General features: G+C 57.4%; 1 protein-coding gene and 2 long non-coding RNA genes across 3 annotated transcripts; all 3 read left to right on the top strand.

The window, feature by feature from the left end:
- Positions 1 to 28: 28 nt before the first annotated feature.
- On the top strand, positions 29 to 3,436 carry MCRS1 (microspherule protein 1). Its single transcript, XM_074565152.1, has 14 exons — positions 29 to 154; positions 641 to 770; positions 880 to 1,018; positions 1,106 to 1,264; positions 1,382 to 1,491; positions 1,579 to 1,687; positions 1,782 to 1,920; positions 2,010 to 2,085; positions 2,177 to 2,205; positions 2,323 to 2,415; positions 2,526 to 2,608; positions 2,702 to 2,789; positions 2,904 to 3,031; positions 3,118 to 3,436. Exons 1-14 carry the CDS (start codon positions 43 to 45, stop codon positions 3,202 to 3,204), a joined length of 1,482 nt encoding a protein of 493 aa, XP_074421253.1. The 5' UTR covers positions 29 to 42; the 3' UTR covers positions 3,205 to 3,436.
- A 6,548-nt stretch (positions 3,437 to 9,984) lies between these two features.
- On the top strand, positions 9,985 to 11,671 carry LOC141734011 (uncharacterized). Its single transcript, XR_012584433.1, has 4 exons — positions 9,985 to 10,115; positions 10,636 to 10,716; positions 11,383 to 11,436; positions 11,545 to 11,671. It is a non-coding gene; the product is annotated as an uncharacterized LOC141734011 (long non-coding RNA).
- Positions 11,672 to 12,769: 1,098 nt separating this feature from the next.
- On the top strand, positions 12,770 to 15,049 carry LOC141734009 (uncharacterized). Its single transcript, XR_012584431.1, has 5 exons — positions 12,770 to 12,861; positions 12,972 to 13,076; positions 13,274 to 13,329; positions 13,415 to 13,577; positions 13,686 to 15,049. It is a non-coding gene; the product is annotated as an uncharacterized LOC141734009 (long non-coding RNA).
- Positions 15,050 to 16,791: the final 1,742 nt, after the last annotated feature.

Here is a 16,791-nt window from a genome sequence, read left to right on the forward strand (position 1 = left end):
GCCTTTAAAATGGCTGCACCCTCCTGCGCTTCAGTGCGCCTGATGATGACGTCAAATCGTCTTCCGGTGGGTACGCGGAAGCGGCGCCGTCGTCCATGGAGGCGGTCGGGCGGACGCCGCGGCGGAGCGGCCGGAGCCTCCGCTCCCGGGGATGGTGAGGCCGCGGTGGCGGCACCGGAGCTGCTCTGGAGGAGAATGGGGGCGGCCCTGGGTCCTCTCGGTCCGGGCGGGGGAGCGGGGCGGGCCTGGGTCCTCCTGGGGCCGGGGGGATTTGTCCGCGGGCCCCGACAGGGCCCTGCGCCCCCTCCCCGCCGTGTCCCCCATCCACTCCCCGGGCCCCTCATGTCCCCGTCTCCCCCCCCCGCCCCATCCCCGTCTCTCCCGCTGCCTGTCCCCGTGTCCCTCGCTGTCACCCACCTCCCCCGTGTCGTCCCCCCCATCTCCACGCTCCCTTCGTTCCCCCCCGCCCCGTGTTCTGCTTGTCCCGGCTGTCTCTACGTTCCTGCTCTGTGTCCCGTCCCCCTCCCCGCGCCCCCCAGGGTCGGAGTCCCTCATGAGCCCCCTGGAAATCTGCCTCCCCACCTGCAATGGGGGGCCCGGCTGCCCCACGGGGTGAGTTCTCATTTTCTCTCCCCCGCAGACGTGCTGCTCTCTGGACTGATGGCGTCGGGCGCGACGAGCCGCTCCGAGGACGAGGAGTCTCTGGCGGGGCAGAAGCGGGGCTCGGCCCAGGCCTTGGGCGCCATCCCCAAGCGCCGCAGCTCCTCGCGGTACGCTAGGGCGGGAGGGGGACACGGGCCTGCCCCCCTGCCTGTCCCCTGCCTGCGGGAGAGGGCAGCCTGCAGGCACCGGGGCTCGGAGCTGTCTTGTTTCTTCCAGGTTCATCAAGCGGAAGAAGTTTGACGATGAGCTGGTAGAGAGCAGCCTCGCCAAATCCTCCAGCCGGGCCAAGGGCACCGGTGGGGTCGAGCCTGGGCGCTGCTCAGGCAGCGAGCCCTCCTCCAGCGAGAAGAAGAAGGTGAAGGGCTGGCGGGGGCATCCAGGGGCCAGCCGGGGGGCCTGGGGAGCCCAGTGAGACCCCAGACCTCTGTCTCTGCCCACCCAGGTCTCCAAGTCCGTGTCCACCCCCATCGCGCCCAGCCCGGTCCCGACCCCTGGCCTCGCCAAGCGGATGAAGAAGAGCAAACAGTCCCTGCAGGTGACGAAGGACCTGGGCCGCTGGAAACCCGCCGATGACCTCCTGCTCATCAATGCCGTGCTGCAGGTAACGACCCCGAGGGGCTGCCTGTCCCCTAGGGAGCCTCAGAGGGGGGTGTGTGGCACCGCTGTGGTTTGGGGCTGGTCCCCGGGGACTGTCCCCTCAGCCGGGGGCTTTTTCCAGACCAACGACTTGACCTCCGTGCACTTGGGTGTGAAGTTCAGCTGCCGCTTCAACCTGCGGGAGATCCAGGAGCGGTGGTATGCGCTCCTCTACGACCCCATCATCTCCAAGTGAGTGCGGGGCAGGCGCGCAGGGGCAGAGCCATCCCTGGGGGGGGACACAGGGGCCCTCACACTCTGTGTGTGTGTCCCCCCAAGGCTGGCCTGCCAGGCCATGCGGCAGCTGCACCCCGAGGCCATCGCCGCCATCCAGAGCAAAGTGCTCTTCAGCAAAGCCGAGGAGCAGCTGCTGACCAAGGTGGGATCGGTAAGAGCTGGCCGGGAGCGGAACAGGGTGGGGGGGCTCCAGTTTGGTGTCTCAGGGGTCCTTGGTGACACGTGTCCCTCCTGTCCCCCTGCAGACCAGCCAGCCCACGCTCGACACCTTCCAGGAACTGCTCCACAAGCACCCTGATGTCTTCTACCCTTCCCGCACGGCCAAGGCCCTGCAGCTCCACTGGCAGCTCATGAAGCAGTACTACCTGCTGGACGACCAGACCGGTGAGGCTCTGGAGGGTCCCCTGTCCCTTGTGTCCCCTGTCCCCTGCAGCCCTCAGCTCCCTCACTCCCTCCCCTCCTGCTCCTTCCAGTGCAGCCGCTGCCCAAGGGGGACCAAGTGCTGAACTTTTCGGATGCTGAGGACATGCTTGACGACAGCAAGCTGAAGTGAGGGTTCTGGGGGACTGGGGTGGGGACAGAGGCCGCGCTGGGGGGACGTGGGGTGGCACTGTCTCATCCTGCCTTTTCTCCTCCGCAGGGATGTGCGGGACGAGGTGCTGGAGCACGGTGAGTCCGGCCTGCTCCCATCTGGGCAGCCTGAATGGGTGGGGAGAGACCCAGGGCCCCCCTGGGAGGGGGCAGGTGCCCCCCACCCTCCCCAGCTCCCTTCTCCCCTTCTCCCAGAGCTGACCGTGGCTGACCGGCGCCAGAAGCGGGAGATCCGGCAGCTGGAGCAGGAGCTGCACAAGTGGCAGGTGCTGGTCGACAGCATCACAGGTGAGAGCTGGGGACCGGGGGGGGCCACCTGTCTGTCCCCTCAGCTGTCTGTCCGCCCCCCCCAGACCCCTGTCCGTCCCTCCAACCCCTCTCACCCTGCCTTCCTCCAGGCATGAGCTCCCCAGACTTCGACAGCCAGACGCTGGCCGTGCTGCGGGGCCGCATGGTGCGGTACCTCATGCGCTCCCGGGAGGTGAGTACAGATATTGTGGAGCCCCCCCGTGCCCCAGCAGAGCCCCCCCCCCAGCCTCCCCGCAGCCCCCTGATGCTTTTCTGCCCTCCCCAGATCACACTGGGTAGAGCCACGAAGGACAACCAGATCGACGTGGACCTGGCGCTGGAGGGACCGGCCTGGAAGATCTCCCGCAAGCAGGGTAGGGCTGGGAATCGGGGCTGGGTCAGGTCTTGGGGCGGGGCGGGGGGGGGGGCTCTGGAAGAGGCGGGGGGACTGCATTTACCACTCCTCTCACCCTGTTTCACCTCTCCAGGTGTCATCAAGCTGAAGAATAACGGGGATTTCTTCATCGCTAACGAGGGCCGGCGCCCCATCTACATTGACGGGCGCCCCGTGCTCGGCGGCAACAAGTGGAAGCTGAACAACAACTCGGTGGTGGAGGTGGGTCCTGGCGTGGGAGGGGGGGTCCCTGGGAGGGGGGCTGGGGGTCCCACCCTGCTCACTCTCTGCACCTCCCCCCGCCCCAGATCGCCAGCCTCCGCTTCGTGTTCCTCATCAACCAGGACCTGATCGCCCTCATCAAGGCGGAGGCGGCCAAACTGGCCCAGCAGTGACAAGGGCTGGGGGCTGCTCTGCCCGGTCCCACCCACTGGCCCCCCACAGGGGTGGGGGGGGTCCCTACAGCCCCCAGTTTGGCGATGGGGACCCCTAGTTCCCTTCAGCCACCTCCCCAAGGGTGCTGGGCCACTTCTGCCCACAGCCCCGGGGCTGGAGATTGTCACCTTCCAATAAAGTGTTTTCCCCCGCCCCGCTGTGGGTGTCCTCCGGGGCGGGGGACACACAGGACTCCCAGCTCCTGCGGTGTGTTCTTAAAATCGCTCCTTTATTGAAAAAGGTGGAGGGGGGGCTCTGCCCCAGCTCGGCGGGGGCCAGGGCTGGCTGTGGGCTGTTGTCCCAAGGGCCCCCTTACGCACCCATCCCCTCCTTTTGAGGCTGGGGGCTCCCTGGCCCTGGGAACCCCCCCATCAGCGCCAGCTCCAGGCATTGCAGGGCGCAGTATATCAGCCCCCACGTGTCCCCCTGGGCCCCCCACCACACCCCCAGGTCGCAGCTGATCAAGTTCCCCCTTCCCTGAGGGGGAAGGCAAAGACACAGGGGCTGTCAGGCCAGCCATCGCTGTCACACCGTGGCTGGTCTCAGCCTGCTCCTGCTGAGGAGAGAGCTAGATATATAGATAGATATATATATAAAATCTTCTCCCTTCTCCTCTCCATCCCGGCTATGGGTCTGGGGCCCCTCCAGGCTCCCTCCATCCCCAGCACAGCCTGGGCGTGCCCAAGTCCCCCTCTCCATCCTGGCTGTGAGACTGGGGAGCCCCCCCAGGTCCCCTCTGTCCCTACCATGGGTCTGGTGCACCCCAGTTCCCATGCATCCCCACCCCAGATTGGGCACCCCAAGTCCCCCCCTCCCTCCCTGCTATGGGGCTGGGCCCCCCCCCCCCAGGCTCCCCCCCCCCCCATAACAGACTGAGCACCCCAAAATCCCCCTCTCCATCCTGGCTGTGAGACTGGGGAGCCCCTCCCCCCCCCAAGTCCCCTCCATCCCTACCCTGGGTCTGGTGCACCACAGTTCACCCCAGTGAAAAAAGGTGGGTTTGAGGACGATGGCTCCAGGAAAGCCTGGGACCTCGAGGCTCGTGGGGTGATGCAGGGGGCTCCCAGAGACCGTGAGAACACGCCACACTTTTCCCTCCTGGTGCCTTCGCTGCCGGAGCAATGCTCGAGGTTTCCTGGCCCTCCCTGGCCACGCCCCCGGGCACCTATGGGGGCATGGGGATAGATCCAAGCTTGCTAGCAAAAAGCCTGAAGGTGGCATGCTGGCACCAGACTTGGAAAAGACAGGGGGCGTAACCAGGCTCCTTAGGAACAAGTCTGGGGGTGGCAGAATTTCGGCTCCCGCCAGTAAAAAGGATAAAGGACCGTTAGCCCAGCTGAAGTGCTTATACACTAATGCACGTAGCATGGGCTACAAACAGGAGGAGCTGGAGGCCATTGTGCAGCAGGATAATTATGACGTAGTCGCCATCACAGAAACATGGTGGGGTGACTCACGTAGCTGTAGTGCTGCCATGGATGCCTATAGGCTCTTCAGGAAGGATAGGCAAGCAAGGAGAGGCGGGGGGGTGGCCCTGTATGTTAAGGAGTGTTATGAATGCTTTGAACTAAATGATGGTGATAATGAGACTGAGTGTTTCTGGGTAAGAATCAGGGGCAGGGCTAACAAGGCGGATATCGTAGTAGGAGTCTGTTATAGACCGCCCAATCGGGATGAGGAGGCAGATGAAATATTCTATAAACGGCTGGGAGAAGTCTCAAGATCGCGAGCTCTTGTCCTCGTGGGGGACTTCAATTTGCCGGACATCTGCTGGGAATACAATACAGCAGGGAGGGAAGAGTCTAGAAGGTTCCTGGAATGTGCTGGGGATAACTTCCTGACACAGCTGGTGAGAGAGACAACTAGGGAAGGTGCCCTGCTGGATCTGTGGTTTGTAAGCAGGGAAGGTCTTGTGGGGGATGTGACGGTTGGAGGCTGTCTTGGGAACAGTGACCATGAAATGATAGAGTTTTCGATTCTGCGAGAAGCAAGGAGAGGGGTCAGCAGAACTGCTACCTTGGACTTCCGGAGGGCGGACTTTGGGCTTTTCAGGAGCCTGGTTGACAAAGTCCCCTGGGAGGCAGTCCTCCAGGGCAAAGGAGCCCAGGCAGCCTGGATGATTTTCAAGAAGGAAGTCTTAAAGGCGCAGGAGCAGGCTGTCCCCATGTGCCAGAAGACAAGCCGTCGGGGAAAAAGGCCGGCCTGGCTAAACAGGGAGCTAGTGTTGCAACTTAGGGAAAAAAAGAGGATCTATGGCCTCTGGAAGGAAGGGCAGGCCACTCAAGACGACTACAAAGAGGTAGTTAAGCTATGTAGGGAAAAAATCAGGAGGGCCAAAGCCCAGCTGGAGCTAAACCTGGCTTCTGTTGTCAAGGACAACAAAAAAAGCTTCTATAAATATATTAGCAATAGGAAGAGGACTAAGGATTATCTCTGTCCTCTAGTAGATGGGGCCGGCAACATAGTGACCAAGGATGAGGAAAAGGCTGAGGTACTTAATGAAGTCTTTGCCTCAGTCTTCAGCAGTAGGACCAGTTGTTCCCTGAGCACCCAGACCCCTGAACTAGAAGACAGGGATGGGGAGCAGAATGAAGCCCCTGTAATCCAAAGGGAAATGGTGAGGGACCTGCTTCAGCACCTGGAGGTGCACAAATCTATGGGGCCGGATGGGATCCACCCAAGGGTATTGAAAGAGCTGGCGGAGGTGCTCGCCAGGCCACTTGGTATCATTTATGAGCAGTCCTGGACAACCGGGGAGGTCCCAGCTGACTGGAGGTTGGCAAATGTGACACCCATCCACAAGAAGGGCCGGAAGGAGGATCCGGGGAACTACAGGCCAGTCAGTCTGACCTCGGTGCCTGGGAAGGTCTTGGAACAGATCCTCCTCAGTGCCATTACACGGCACATGCAGGAGAACAGGGTGATCAGGCCCAGTCAGCATGGGTTTGTGAAGGGCAGGTCATGCCTATCAAACCTAATATCCTTCTATGATAAGGTGACCCACTTAGTGGATGAGGGAAAAGCTGTGGATGTTATCTACTTGGATTTTTGCAAAGCTTTTGACACTGTTTCCCACAGCATTCTCCTGGAGAAACTGGCTGCTCATGGCCTGGACAGGTGTACTCTTTGCTGGGTAAAAAACTGGCTGGATGGCCGTGCCCAGAGAGTGGTGGTAAATGGAGTTAAATCCAGTTGGTGTCCGGTCACAAGTGGTGTCCCCCAGGGCTCGGTGCTGGGGCCGGTTCTCTTTAATATCTTTATCAATGATCTGGATGAAGGGATCGAATGCACCCCCAGTAAGTTCGCAGATGACACTAAGCTGGGCGGGCGTGTTGATCTGCTTGAGGGTAGGTTGGCTCTGCAGAGGGATCTGGACAGGCTGGACCGATGGGCTGAGACCAATGGTATGAGGTTCAACAAGGCCAAATGCCGGGTCCTGCACTTGGGACACAACAACCCCATGCAGCGCTACAGGATTGGGGCAGAATGGCTTGAAAGCAGCTCGACAGAAAAGGACTTGGGAGTGTTGGTTGACAGCCGGCTGAATATGAGCCAGCAGTGTGCCCAGGTGGCCAAGAAGGCCAACAGCATCCTAGCCTGTATCAGGAATAGTGTGGTGAGCCGGACTAGGGAAGTGATCATCCCCCTGTACTCGGCACTGGTGAGGCCCCACCTCGAGTACTGCGTTCAGTTTTGGGCCCCTCGCTACAGGAGGGACATTGAGGTGTTGGAGCGTGTCCAGAGAAGGGCTACAAAGCTGGTGAGGGGCCTGGAGGACAAACCTTATGAAGAACGACTGAGGGAGCTGGGGTTGTTTAGCCTGGAGAAGAGGAGGCTGAGGGGAGACCTTATCACCCTCTACAACTCCCTGAAAGGAGGCTGTAGAGAGAGGGGGGCTGACCTCTTCTCCCTGGTGACAAGTGATAGGACGAGGGGAAACGGGTTCAAGTTACGTCAGGGGAGGTTTAGATTAGATATTAGGAGACATTTTTTCACTGAAAGGGTTATTAAACATTGGAATAGGCTGCCCAGGGAGGTGGTGGATTCACCATCCCTGGAGGTGTTTAAAAAAAGGGTAGATGGGGCACTGAGGGACACGGTTTAGAAGTGGCTCTTGTCAGGGTAGGCTAAAGGTGGGACTCGATGATCTTAAAGGTCCCTTCCAGCCTCAGCAATTCTATGAGTCTATGGCCACGCCTCCTCTCCCTGACCACGCCCCCGACCATCTGTGACCACGCCCCCTGGCCATCTGTGACCACGCCTCCGGGCTTCTTGGCCACGCCCCCTCCCTGGCCACGCCTCCACAGTCCCGCCCCCGCCCCTTGGCCCCAGCTCTTGGCAAAGACCCCCGTTCTCATACACACACACCCCCCCACCCACCCCCCAAATTTGAATAATATGGAAAAGGAAAAAAAACACACCCAATCTGGGGAAAATAGGGCCCTCCTCGGCCCCGCCCGCCCCGAGCTGCGGTACCGGCTTCTGGGGAGCGCAGTGACGCCCGCTGTGCTGCGCATGCGAGGCCCGGCCCGCCTGCAGTAACGGAGCGTGGCCGCGAGGCGGCAGCAGTCTTCACCATGGCAACCGCTCCCGGGCGGGTGGGCCAATCCAGCGTGGGTATCGCGTTCCCGATTGGTCGGATCACCTCGCCGAGGTGGGGCGCGGCGGGGATTGACGGCAGCCAGGGACCAATGGAGTGCGGCTGCCCAAGAAGAAGGGGCGGGCAGTTGGAGCAACGGCCAATGCGCGCGCGGCGTGGGCGGGGTGCCCCGGAAGCGGAGGGGAGCGGGGTAAAATGGCGGCCAACTCGAAATCGGAGCGGGGCGGCCCGGGCTGAAAGCGGGACCCGGCGGGCGGGCCCTTGGGCAAGGCGGGGAATGCTGAGGGTTCCCGAAGGGTGATGAGGGGGGCGCGGGTGAGACGGGTCTTGGAAGGGGGGGGGGCCCGAGGGGTGATGAAGGGGACTGGGGGGGACGGGACGGAGACGGGGGTCCTGACGAGGCTCGGGGGGGTGGAGGGGGTCTTGAGAGGGGCTGGGGGGGCTCTTCGGGCGTGGGAGCTGTGGCCAGAGCCGCGGCCCTACCGGAAAATGCTTCACAGGCTGGCGCGGCGACGCCACGTGGGCGCTGGTGGCGCCGAAGCTGACGGCCGCCGCAAAGCCCGCAGCCCCACGGGGTGTGGGGCCACGCGAGCGGCTGCCAAAGAGCTTTGCGCATGCGCGGTGTCTTTTCCGTACAGCCGTACGGCTCATGGCGCCCTCTATGCCGCGCAGACGTACGGCTCATGGCGCCCCCCAGTGCCGTACACCCGTATTGCGCATGCGCGGCCTCTTTTCCGTACAGCCGTACGGCTCATGGCGTCCCCCGTGCCGTACAGCCGTACTGCGCATGCGCGGCCTCTTTTCCGCACAGCCGTACGGCTCATGGCGCCCCCCAGTGCCGTACAGCCGTACTGCGCATGCGCGGCCTCTTTTCCGTACAGCCGTACGGCTCATGGCGCCCTCTGTGCCGTGCAGCCGTACGGCTCATGGCGCCCCCCAGTGCCGTACACCGGTATTGCGCATGCGCGGCGTCTTTTCCGTACAGCCGTACGGCTCATGGCGCCCCCAGTGCCGTACAGCCGTATTGCGCATGCGCGGCCTCTTTTCCGTACAGCCGTACGGCTCATGGTGCCCCCCAGTGCCGTACAGCCGTACTGCGCATGCGCGGCGTCTTTTCCGTACAGCCGTACGGCTCATGGCGCCCTCTGTGGCGCACAACCGTACGGCTCATGGCGCCCCCCAGTGCCGTACAGCCATACTGCGCATGCGCGGCGTCTTTTCCGTACAGCCGTACGGCTCATGGCGCCCTCTATGCCGCGCAGCCGTACGGCTCATGGCGCCCCCCAGTGCCGTACAGCCGTATTGCGCATGCACGACGTCTTTTCCGTACAGCCGTACGGCTCATGGCGCCCTCTGTGCCGCACAGCCGTACGGCTCATGGCGCCCCCCAGTGCCGTACACCCGTATTGCGCATGCGCGGCGTCTTTTCCGTACAGCCGTACGGCTCATGGCGCCCCCCAGTGCCGTACAGCCGTACTGCGCATGCGCGGCCTCTTTTCCGTACAGCCGTACGGCTCATGGCGCCCTCTGTGCCGCACTGCCGTACGGGTCATGGCGCCCCCCAGTGCCGTACAGCCATACTGCGCATGCGCGGCCTCTTTTCCGTACAGCCGTACGGCTCATGGCGCCCTCTATGCCGCGCAGACGTACGGCTCATGGCGCCCCCCAGTGCCGTACAGCCGTATTGCGCATGCGCGACGTCTTTTCCGTACAGCCGTACGGCTCATGGCGCCCCCTTTTGCCGTACAGCTGTACGGGTCATGCCGCCCCCCAGTGCCGTACAGACGTACAGCGCATGCGTGGCGCCTTCTGCCGTAGAGGCGTATGGTGCACGCACGGCGCCTTCTGCAGTAAAGCCGTACTGCGCATGGCGCCCCCCAGTGCCATAGAGCTGTACTGCGGATGCGCGGCACTTTCTCCTTACAGCCGTTCTGCGCATGTGCGGTGCTTTCTGTTGCCGGGAGTCCGGTGAGCTCTGTGCCACCTGGGGCACGGTCAGTGCCGCCCGCCCGGCCTCTAGAGCGGCCACCGGTGCTCCAGTTTCGACTCTTACTCGTTACCGCGCCCCCGTCTGTGCCGAGCAGTTTTCTGGCTGTACACCTACATGGCCCCGCCATCCTCCAGGACCCGGGAAGTGCCCCCTCAGTCCTCCAGCGCTTCTCTCTGTGGCACTTTAGTCCTCCAGGGGCCCCCTCAGATTGCAAAAATAAAGCCACCCCTGCAGAACTCTCTTCTCCACAGCAACAACTGGACAGAAATCAAACAACAGCGGTAAGAAAATCACCAGAGATGAGTCCCAAGTGGAAATAAGCAGGAGTGGCGCCTCGCCTGCTGGGAACTTAAAGCAGGAGAAAGGGCCTGCTGCTCCTGTGGCTGCCTTCGTGCCTTCTTGGCGAAGGCGGGGGAGGTGTCGGGGAGGGGTGGCCCCGCCCCTTTCCCAGGGGATTGTGGGAAGGGCAGTGGGCAGGGCCCGGGGTACATGAGCCCCAGGCTCGCGTAGGCTCTGGTTCTGCTGCTGGGCCCCTGGGGGGTCGGTGCTCTGCTGGTTCTTCAGTTTGTTGCAGCTTTGGGGCAGGCGCAGCTGTTTGGGCAGGCGTGTTTGGGCATTTAGGGCGGCAGAGCTAAGAAGGCTGAGCTGAGACCTTCAGGACCAGTAAACCTCCAGCCACCTGTATAGTAGAAAGTTGACCGGTATGCTGCTCTTTTGTTTCCTTTTTTTCAGGTCAGTAACTTTGTGATGAGTGTTTAGGGGTGCCCAGATGGTTTAATAGTATGCTTTTATTTATTTTAGGAGCGCTGCATTTTCCTATAATTCCTGGCTGTATTGAAGAGGCAACTGTGGGTTTTTTTCATCGGTTTTGCAGTATGCTGTGTGAGTTGCTGCTATTGTTTCTCTTAATTGGGTTGATGATGAGAAAATATCTTGTAAGGGTTTGGGTGAGCATTTTGTATGCATCTGCATATGGCACTTTATCATTTCTCAAAAGAGCAGCAGGGATGTAAGGCGTAGCGTCGTTCAGGGTATGGCATGGCTCATCACCTTTCCCCATCTCCTGCAGAGTGCCATGGTGTCCCTAGAGTTTTTGCAGCTGGCAGCAGGCCCCCCGTAGATTGTATCAGGACATTACTTATTTTGTGGGTCTGATGCAGAGCCCAGAGTCTGTAGAAAGAGAGAAGGTGGGAGGTGCCTGCGGAACGCAGGGCACGGCTCAGAAGAGTCCTGAGGAGCAGCTGACGCAGGGGGTTCAGGTTCGCAAATACACGATAGGAACTGTCAGGAAGAAGTAGGGGTCCTCCCCTGACAGTTGCGGAGAAGGGAAGGAGTTTCTCAAGCTTTGGTGCTGGGGGTTGGCTAGGAGAGGGAGGCGGGTTCATCAGCCTTTGTCGTATCGGTTTTGCCTTTGGATTTGGGTGTCGACAGGGTCTGGTCTGCTCTAGTCTCTTGCATTTGAGGTGAGCTGGACAGTATGGAGGAGGAGCACGGGACTGGTGATTTCACAGAAATGCAATGGTAATTTTGTGTTTGTTGGTATCTTAGGTGCCGTAAATAATTGTTGCTGCAGCCTCTGACTCTCGAATCAGCACGAAGCGGGTGAGAGGATTGCTGTGGCACCTCTGAGGATGAGGGTGTTGTGGAAGAGGTTGTCATCTACCCTCATGGCAGTTGCTGCTGGAGCTGTGGTTTCTTTGTGTTTTGCAGATGAATAGGAACCTGGTGACTTCAGGAACACATCAGTTAGCAGTTTGTGGTGTTTTTTTTGTCAAGGATGAATTCAGAGCCCTGGCCGTCTGAAAGCTAAGTAGAGGGACAGGCGCTGGAGGGGGGCCAAGGTTGATGGTTTCAGGGAAGAGATTTAAAGCTGGGGTAGAGCAGAGGGCTATGTGGGAGCAGTCTCCTCTGAGTAGGTAATGGGAGCGGGTTCCTCTTCGGCACAAAGCTAGTGTGTGCTGGGCAGGGCAGTTCTGGCCTGTGTCTTCGGCCTTGTGTAGTTTGTGTGCTCTGTCTTCTGTGTCTTGGACTTTCCTTAGGTTTTCATGTCCTTGTTGCTCTCTGCACTCAAGGGGCATGGCATGTGCCTCGGGCAGCCCCATAGGATCTCGAATGCCTGTGCTAATTTGCGGAGTGCCCAATGGGCACTTCTTTTCTTGCATAACAATTTTAAAGCGCCAATCGGACTTGCCTCTCAGACGCTTCTGGACGGTTCTCTTCTGCAGTGTCGTTCACAGCTGCACGAGCAGCTCTGTTCTCTGAGCTCTAGCAGCTCTAGCCACCTACTTTTACGCACGGGGATTTCTTCCCTGCATCCTTACGTTCTCAGGTCTTGAAGCCAGGCTTCCTGCACATATGTCATCTCTGTTTTGACAGGAACTTCTTGGAATGGGCCATTACATTTGACTCTTTTATGGCTTGGCCATAGAACCTGCTCACGTCAGCACTGCGGCCCTGTCGGTCTTCTTGCCCAACAGCATCTCTTGTCTGAAAGTCATTCTTCTTGTGGAGAGTTTTCTCTCATCTTGGAATCACGTTGTCTCTAGTGCTGTGTGGTGTTGGGCTGCACGTGGGTGTGTTTGGTGTGGAGCTGCCCTGCCTGGGGGTGTAGAGTCAGGGGTAGGGGGAACAGCAATAAGAGTCTATGGGTAATATGTTGATCTGCCAAGACTGTTGAGGCAAAGGTGTTACGGTCATCTGGGATCAAGCAGCCATCAGCAGGGATGGTCATTTCCATAGTGTTTTGTGGAGATGATTGGAGCCTTCTGGGAGGCCCTGTTTGGTGGTCGTGAAGCAGCTTGAAGGTGTGAAGGCTCATATGTGTGGGGATTAAGGTTGGGTCCCATTTTTTTTAATGGCAGGCTGTAGTTGGAGCCTAGATGGTATTCCTAAATGGAAGCAAAACCCCTGGAATTGTCCAGCTACTCATCAGCCTCTGGGCGACTTGTTTACTAATTTTTTCAGCTGTGGAGGGACAAGATGCGTACCAAAGAGTGACAGACGCGGCAAGTGGGGCCCCGTAAGAAGGTGGGTCAGTGCATGGTGCTGGAGGGAAGATGTGACCGGTGGCTATGCAACTATATGACGGCTTGGTGGTGGGGTGGTTTTGTTTTTGTTTTTTTTTTTTAATTTTGAAGGTGTGAAGTGATGAGTAAAGCAGGATATTGGCACCGGATGTGACTCGGGCAAGGCGAGCAATGACTAGTGGGCTGAAGCAGCAATTCTTTCTCAGATGTTGTATGGTGGGTGAAGTTTTAAGTGTCCTTTGGGTCTGTTTTCCAGGTGGTCTGTAAGCCTCAAAGCGGCATCCCGAAACCATAGAGGGCAGGTGGGCGAGAGGCCAGGGTAAAGGAGCAGGAGACAGGAATGGCTGTGGGCAGGCTGAGGTTTTGGGCAGTATCTCAGCCTATGCCTTTTGGTTGGCTTTTTTTTTTTTCAGGTGCAGGACACAGGCTCAGAGGGGTTAAGCCGCATGCTGATGAGCAGGCTGAGAAGGTGAGGTGGTTGTGGGCCATATTGGTGACTAATGGTGAAGTATTATATGGCAACTTGGTTAAGTATTTACCTTCTGGTTTTGCAGGTGCCCTGTGAGCCATCTTTGGAAGCGGACGAGCGTTAGAGGTGAGCCGAGGCAGTAGCGAGGAGGAGCTTGGGGCTGGTGACTTCTCACACGTGCAACAGTCGTTTTGTTTCTTGGTATCTCAAGCAATGATGGCAACAGCATCTGATTCTGGAAGGAGCAGGCGAGTGGAATCCCATTGTGCTTTTGAGGAAGTGGAAGTTGTGGAAGAGGTTGGTGCTGACCTCTCTGAAACTTCTTGCTGGCACTGTTTTGTTTTCTTTAATTGCAGATGAAGAAGAGGAACCCGGTGACTACAGGAATATCCCAGATGGTTGAGGTGCTGGGGTTTTTTTTGCCGACAAGGGATTTAAGACCTCCAGCCCTCTGAAAGCTAAGTTGAGCAGCCAGAGCTGGGGAGGGCTTGGCAGGAGGGGAGAAGTTTGGGAGTTGCAGGAAGGCATCTTAGAGAAGGGCAGAGGGCTGGAGCAGTCCCCTTTGGGCAGGTAAAGGGAGCGGGTTAGTCTTCAGCACGATGCTAGCATGAGCCGGGCAGGGCGGTTCCAGCCTGTGTCTGTTGTGTTGTTTGTGTGGTGTGTTTTCTGTGTCTTAAACCTTCCTTGGGTCTCAATGTCCTCTTTAGACTTGAGGAGCACGGTCTGTACTTCAGGCACCATCCCTAGAGCCTTGAATGCCTGTACTCATTGGCATTGCCCCAGTCGGGTGCTGCTTTTCTTGCATCATAAGCTTAAAGTGTGGCTGGGTCCTGCATCTCAGAAGTTTCTGGACGGTCCTCGTTTGCAGCATTGTTCCTGGCTGCAGGAGCAGCTCTGTTCTCTAGCCATCCATTTTCAGTGATTGGGACTTCTTCCCTGCATCCTTAAGTTCTTAGGTCTGGAAGCCAGGCTTCCTGCACGTACATCTTCTCCGTTTGAGAGTCACTCGTTTTCCCGGGCCATTACGTTGTACTCATTTCCTAGGGTTTCCCTAGAGCCTTCTGATGTTGCTGTCGTGGTCCCGCAGGTCTTCTTGCCTGACGATCACTTATGTCTGGGTGTCATCCTTCTTGCTGAGAGTTTTCTCTCATTGGTGAGGGGCATTGTTTGTAGTGTTCTGTGTAGTGTTGGGCTGTGCTTGTGTGTGTTTGGCTCGGAGCTGCTCTGCCCGGTCACGTAGAGTCAGGGGTAGGTGGAACAGCAAAAGAGTTTGTGGTTAATACGTTGATCTAACGAGACTGTTGAGGCAAAGGTGGTAGAGTCAACTCCCATCAAGTAGCCGTCAGCAAGTGGTGTGGGCAGCTCTTTAATTAATGGGGTGGTTTTGGGATGAGCAGAGCTGTGTGGGAGGGGCTGTTCAGCAGTAGTGAAGCAGACTGCATCTCGAAGACATTAAGGCTGCTTTGTGTGGGGTGTAATGTTTGTGTATTTTTTTTTTTTTTTAATGTCAGGCTGTAATTGTACTCCAGATGGTCTTTCTAAGTCAAAAGAAGACCTTTTTAGGGGGGTGTGTAGTGTCACACTGGGTTCCCCCTAAAAGAGGCAGTTCACAGCCCAAAAATGCCTGAAAATCCATGGGGGGAATGTGTGTTTAAAAAAATCATAAAACCTGTATATATGGGTATGAGGCATTGAAATAAAGAACAATTTCTCATTTTTATACATATTGAAAAATATGAGTTTATGTATATAAAAAGGAGTTCAAAATAAAAACCTCTCTCTGCTATATTATATAAATGATGTTACCGTATTAAAAGATCTGTCCCATAGCCAATTTTTGTCTTCATGGTTCTCTCTCTGTCTGGCTCCCTCTCGCTTTCTCCTGTCTGGTCTGTAGCCCATCGCTGTCTTCTTTCCCCTGTGGCTCCCTTTGCCTGTTCCCTGCCGCCCCCGCTTCTCTGCCCTGGAGCAGATGGCTGTTGTATTGGGTTTACGTGACAAGGTCTTGGCAGGGGCAGGGGCTGCAGGGGTGGGTTCTGTGAGAAGACACCAGAAGCTCCCCCCACGTTGGGCACAGCCAGCTCAGAGAGGGACCTGCCGCTGGTCAAACACCACTGTGGTCAGCAACACTGGCCGGGAGCGGAGCAGAGAGTCCCTGCAAGCCCTGGAGGCCCCGCTGTTGGAGCAGAAAAAGAGGGCGAGGAGGAGGGAGCGGCAGAGACAATGCGAGACGAACCGACCACAGCCCTGACTCCCTGTCACCCTGCGTTGTCTGGGGGTACGATGTAGACAAGTCGTGAGTGAAGATGATCCCAGAAAAAAAGAGGGGTAGTGGGAAGGTGTTTTTTAAATTCATTTTTATTTCTCATTATTTGATTGACAATCAATTAAATGAATTTCCCCAAATTGAGTCTGTTGCTCTTGTGACTATGAGCGATCTCTTTGTCCTTGTCTCAACCTACAAGCTTTTTGATTTTAATTTCTCCCCTTGTCTCGTTGAGGAAGGGCAGCGACAGAGTGGCTGGGTAGGTACCCAGGGGCCAGCCAAGGTCAATCTACCACAGATTACTTCTACTACGCTCCCTGTCCTTGTTTTTTCATGCTTGACTATGTTTCTTGTACCCGATCTCTTTTGAAACTTAATTTCTTACTTTCCATCTCTTTCTTTCTAATTCTTGCTTATGTTTCTTGATCCCAGTTAGTTTTAAATTATTCTTGCTACCTTTCCCTCTATCTGTCTCCCCAAAATAAATTTTAATTTCTTTCCCGTGTTCTTGTACCCTGTCGCTTTTCATAATTGTCTTCCTCCATCTCTTTCTGTGCAGTCCTGCGTACCTATCTTTTAAGTCTTGGGTATGGTTCCTGTATCCTGTGCCTTTCGAAATTTTGTGTCTACATCTCCTTCTAACCATTTCCCTGTCTATAATTCCCCATTCTTCCCTCTCTGTCCTGCACCCTGTCACTTTTTTCATTTTTTTTCTACAGCTCCCTGTTATTTTTTGCTAATGTATCTTGTACCCTGTTGTTTTTCAAAGTTTTCTTTCAACGTGTACTTCTGTCGGGGTCCCTGTTTCTATTTTTTATTTCTTCATGATGTTACTTTCCCCCCGTTCTTTTGTCTCGTCTCTGTTTTCTTGTCCTGCTGGTCCCTTCCGCCTCTCTCTCCTGCTCCCAGTCTCTCTTATTTATCCTTCCATCTCTCTGTCCCTGGGCATTTTTGCACAGTCTCTCCCCTCTCCTCTCTCTGCTCTTCTTGGCGGCATCCCCTTCCCTGCCTTCCTGCCCCACACCCCTTCCCTATGTTCCTCTGTTCTTCCTCCTGCTTTTTCCTTCCCTTTTCTCCTGCTGTCCTGTCGCCTTTGGGCACTGAGCCTCGTAGCCAAGTTGCTGCCGGGATTTCTTTGGCGCATGAAGGAAGAAACACTTCCTGCCCCCTCTGTCCCCCTGGATGCATTTGCTGCC

Source organism: Larus michahellis, chromosome 22 (genome assembly GCF_964199755.1).
Source record: "Larus michahellis chromosome 22, bLarMic1.1, whole genome shotgun sequence".
In the NCBI taxonomy this organism is placed as follows: Eukaryota; Metazoa; Chordata; class Aves; order Charadriiformes; family Laridae; genus Larus; species Larus michahellis.

What these genes read in the sequence shown, in the direction of transcription:
- MCRS1 (XM_074565152.1), top strand. Translation starts at nt 43, where the DNA reads ATGATGACGTCAAATCGTCTTCCGGTGGGTACGCGGAAGCGGCGCCGT. An exon ending in TGCTGACCAAGGTGGGATCG is followed by an intron (nt 1,688 to 1,781) that starts GTAAGAGCTGGC and finishes GTCCCCCTGCAG; the next exon opens with ACCAGCCAGCCCACGCTCGA. An exon ending in CTTGACGACAGCAAGCTGAA is followed by an intron (nt 2,086 to 2,176) that starts GTGAGGGTTCTG and finishes TCTCCTCCGCAG; the next exon opens with GGATGTGCGGGACGAGGTGC.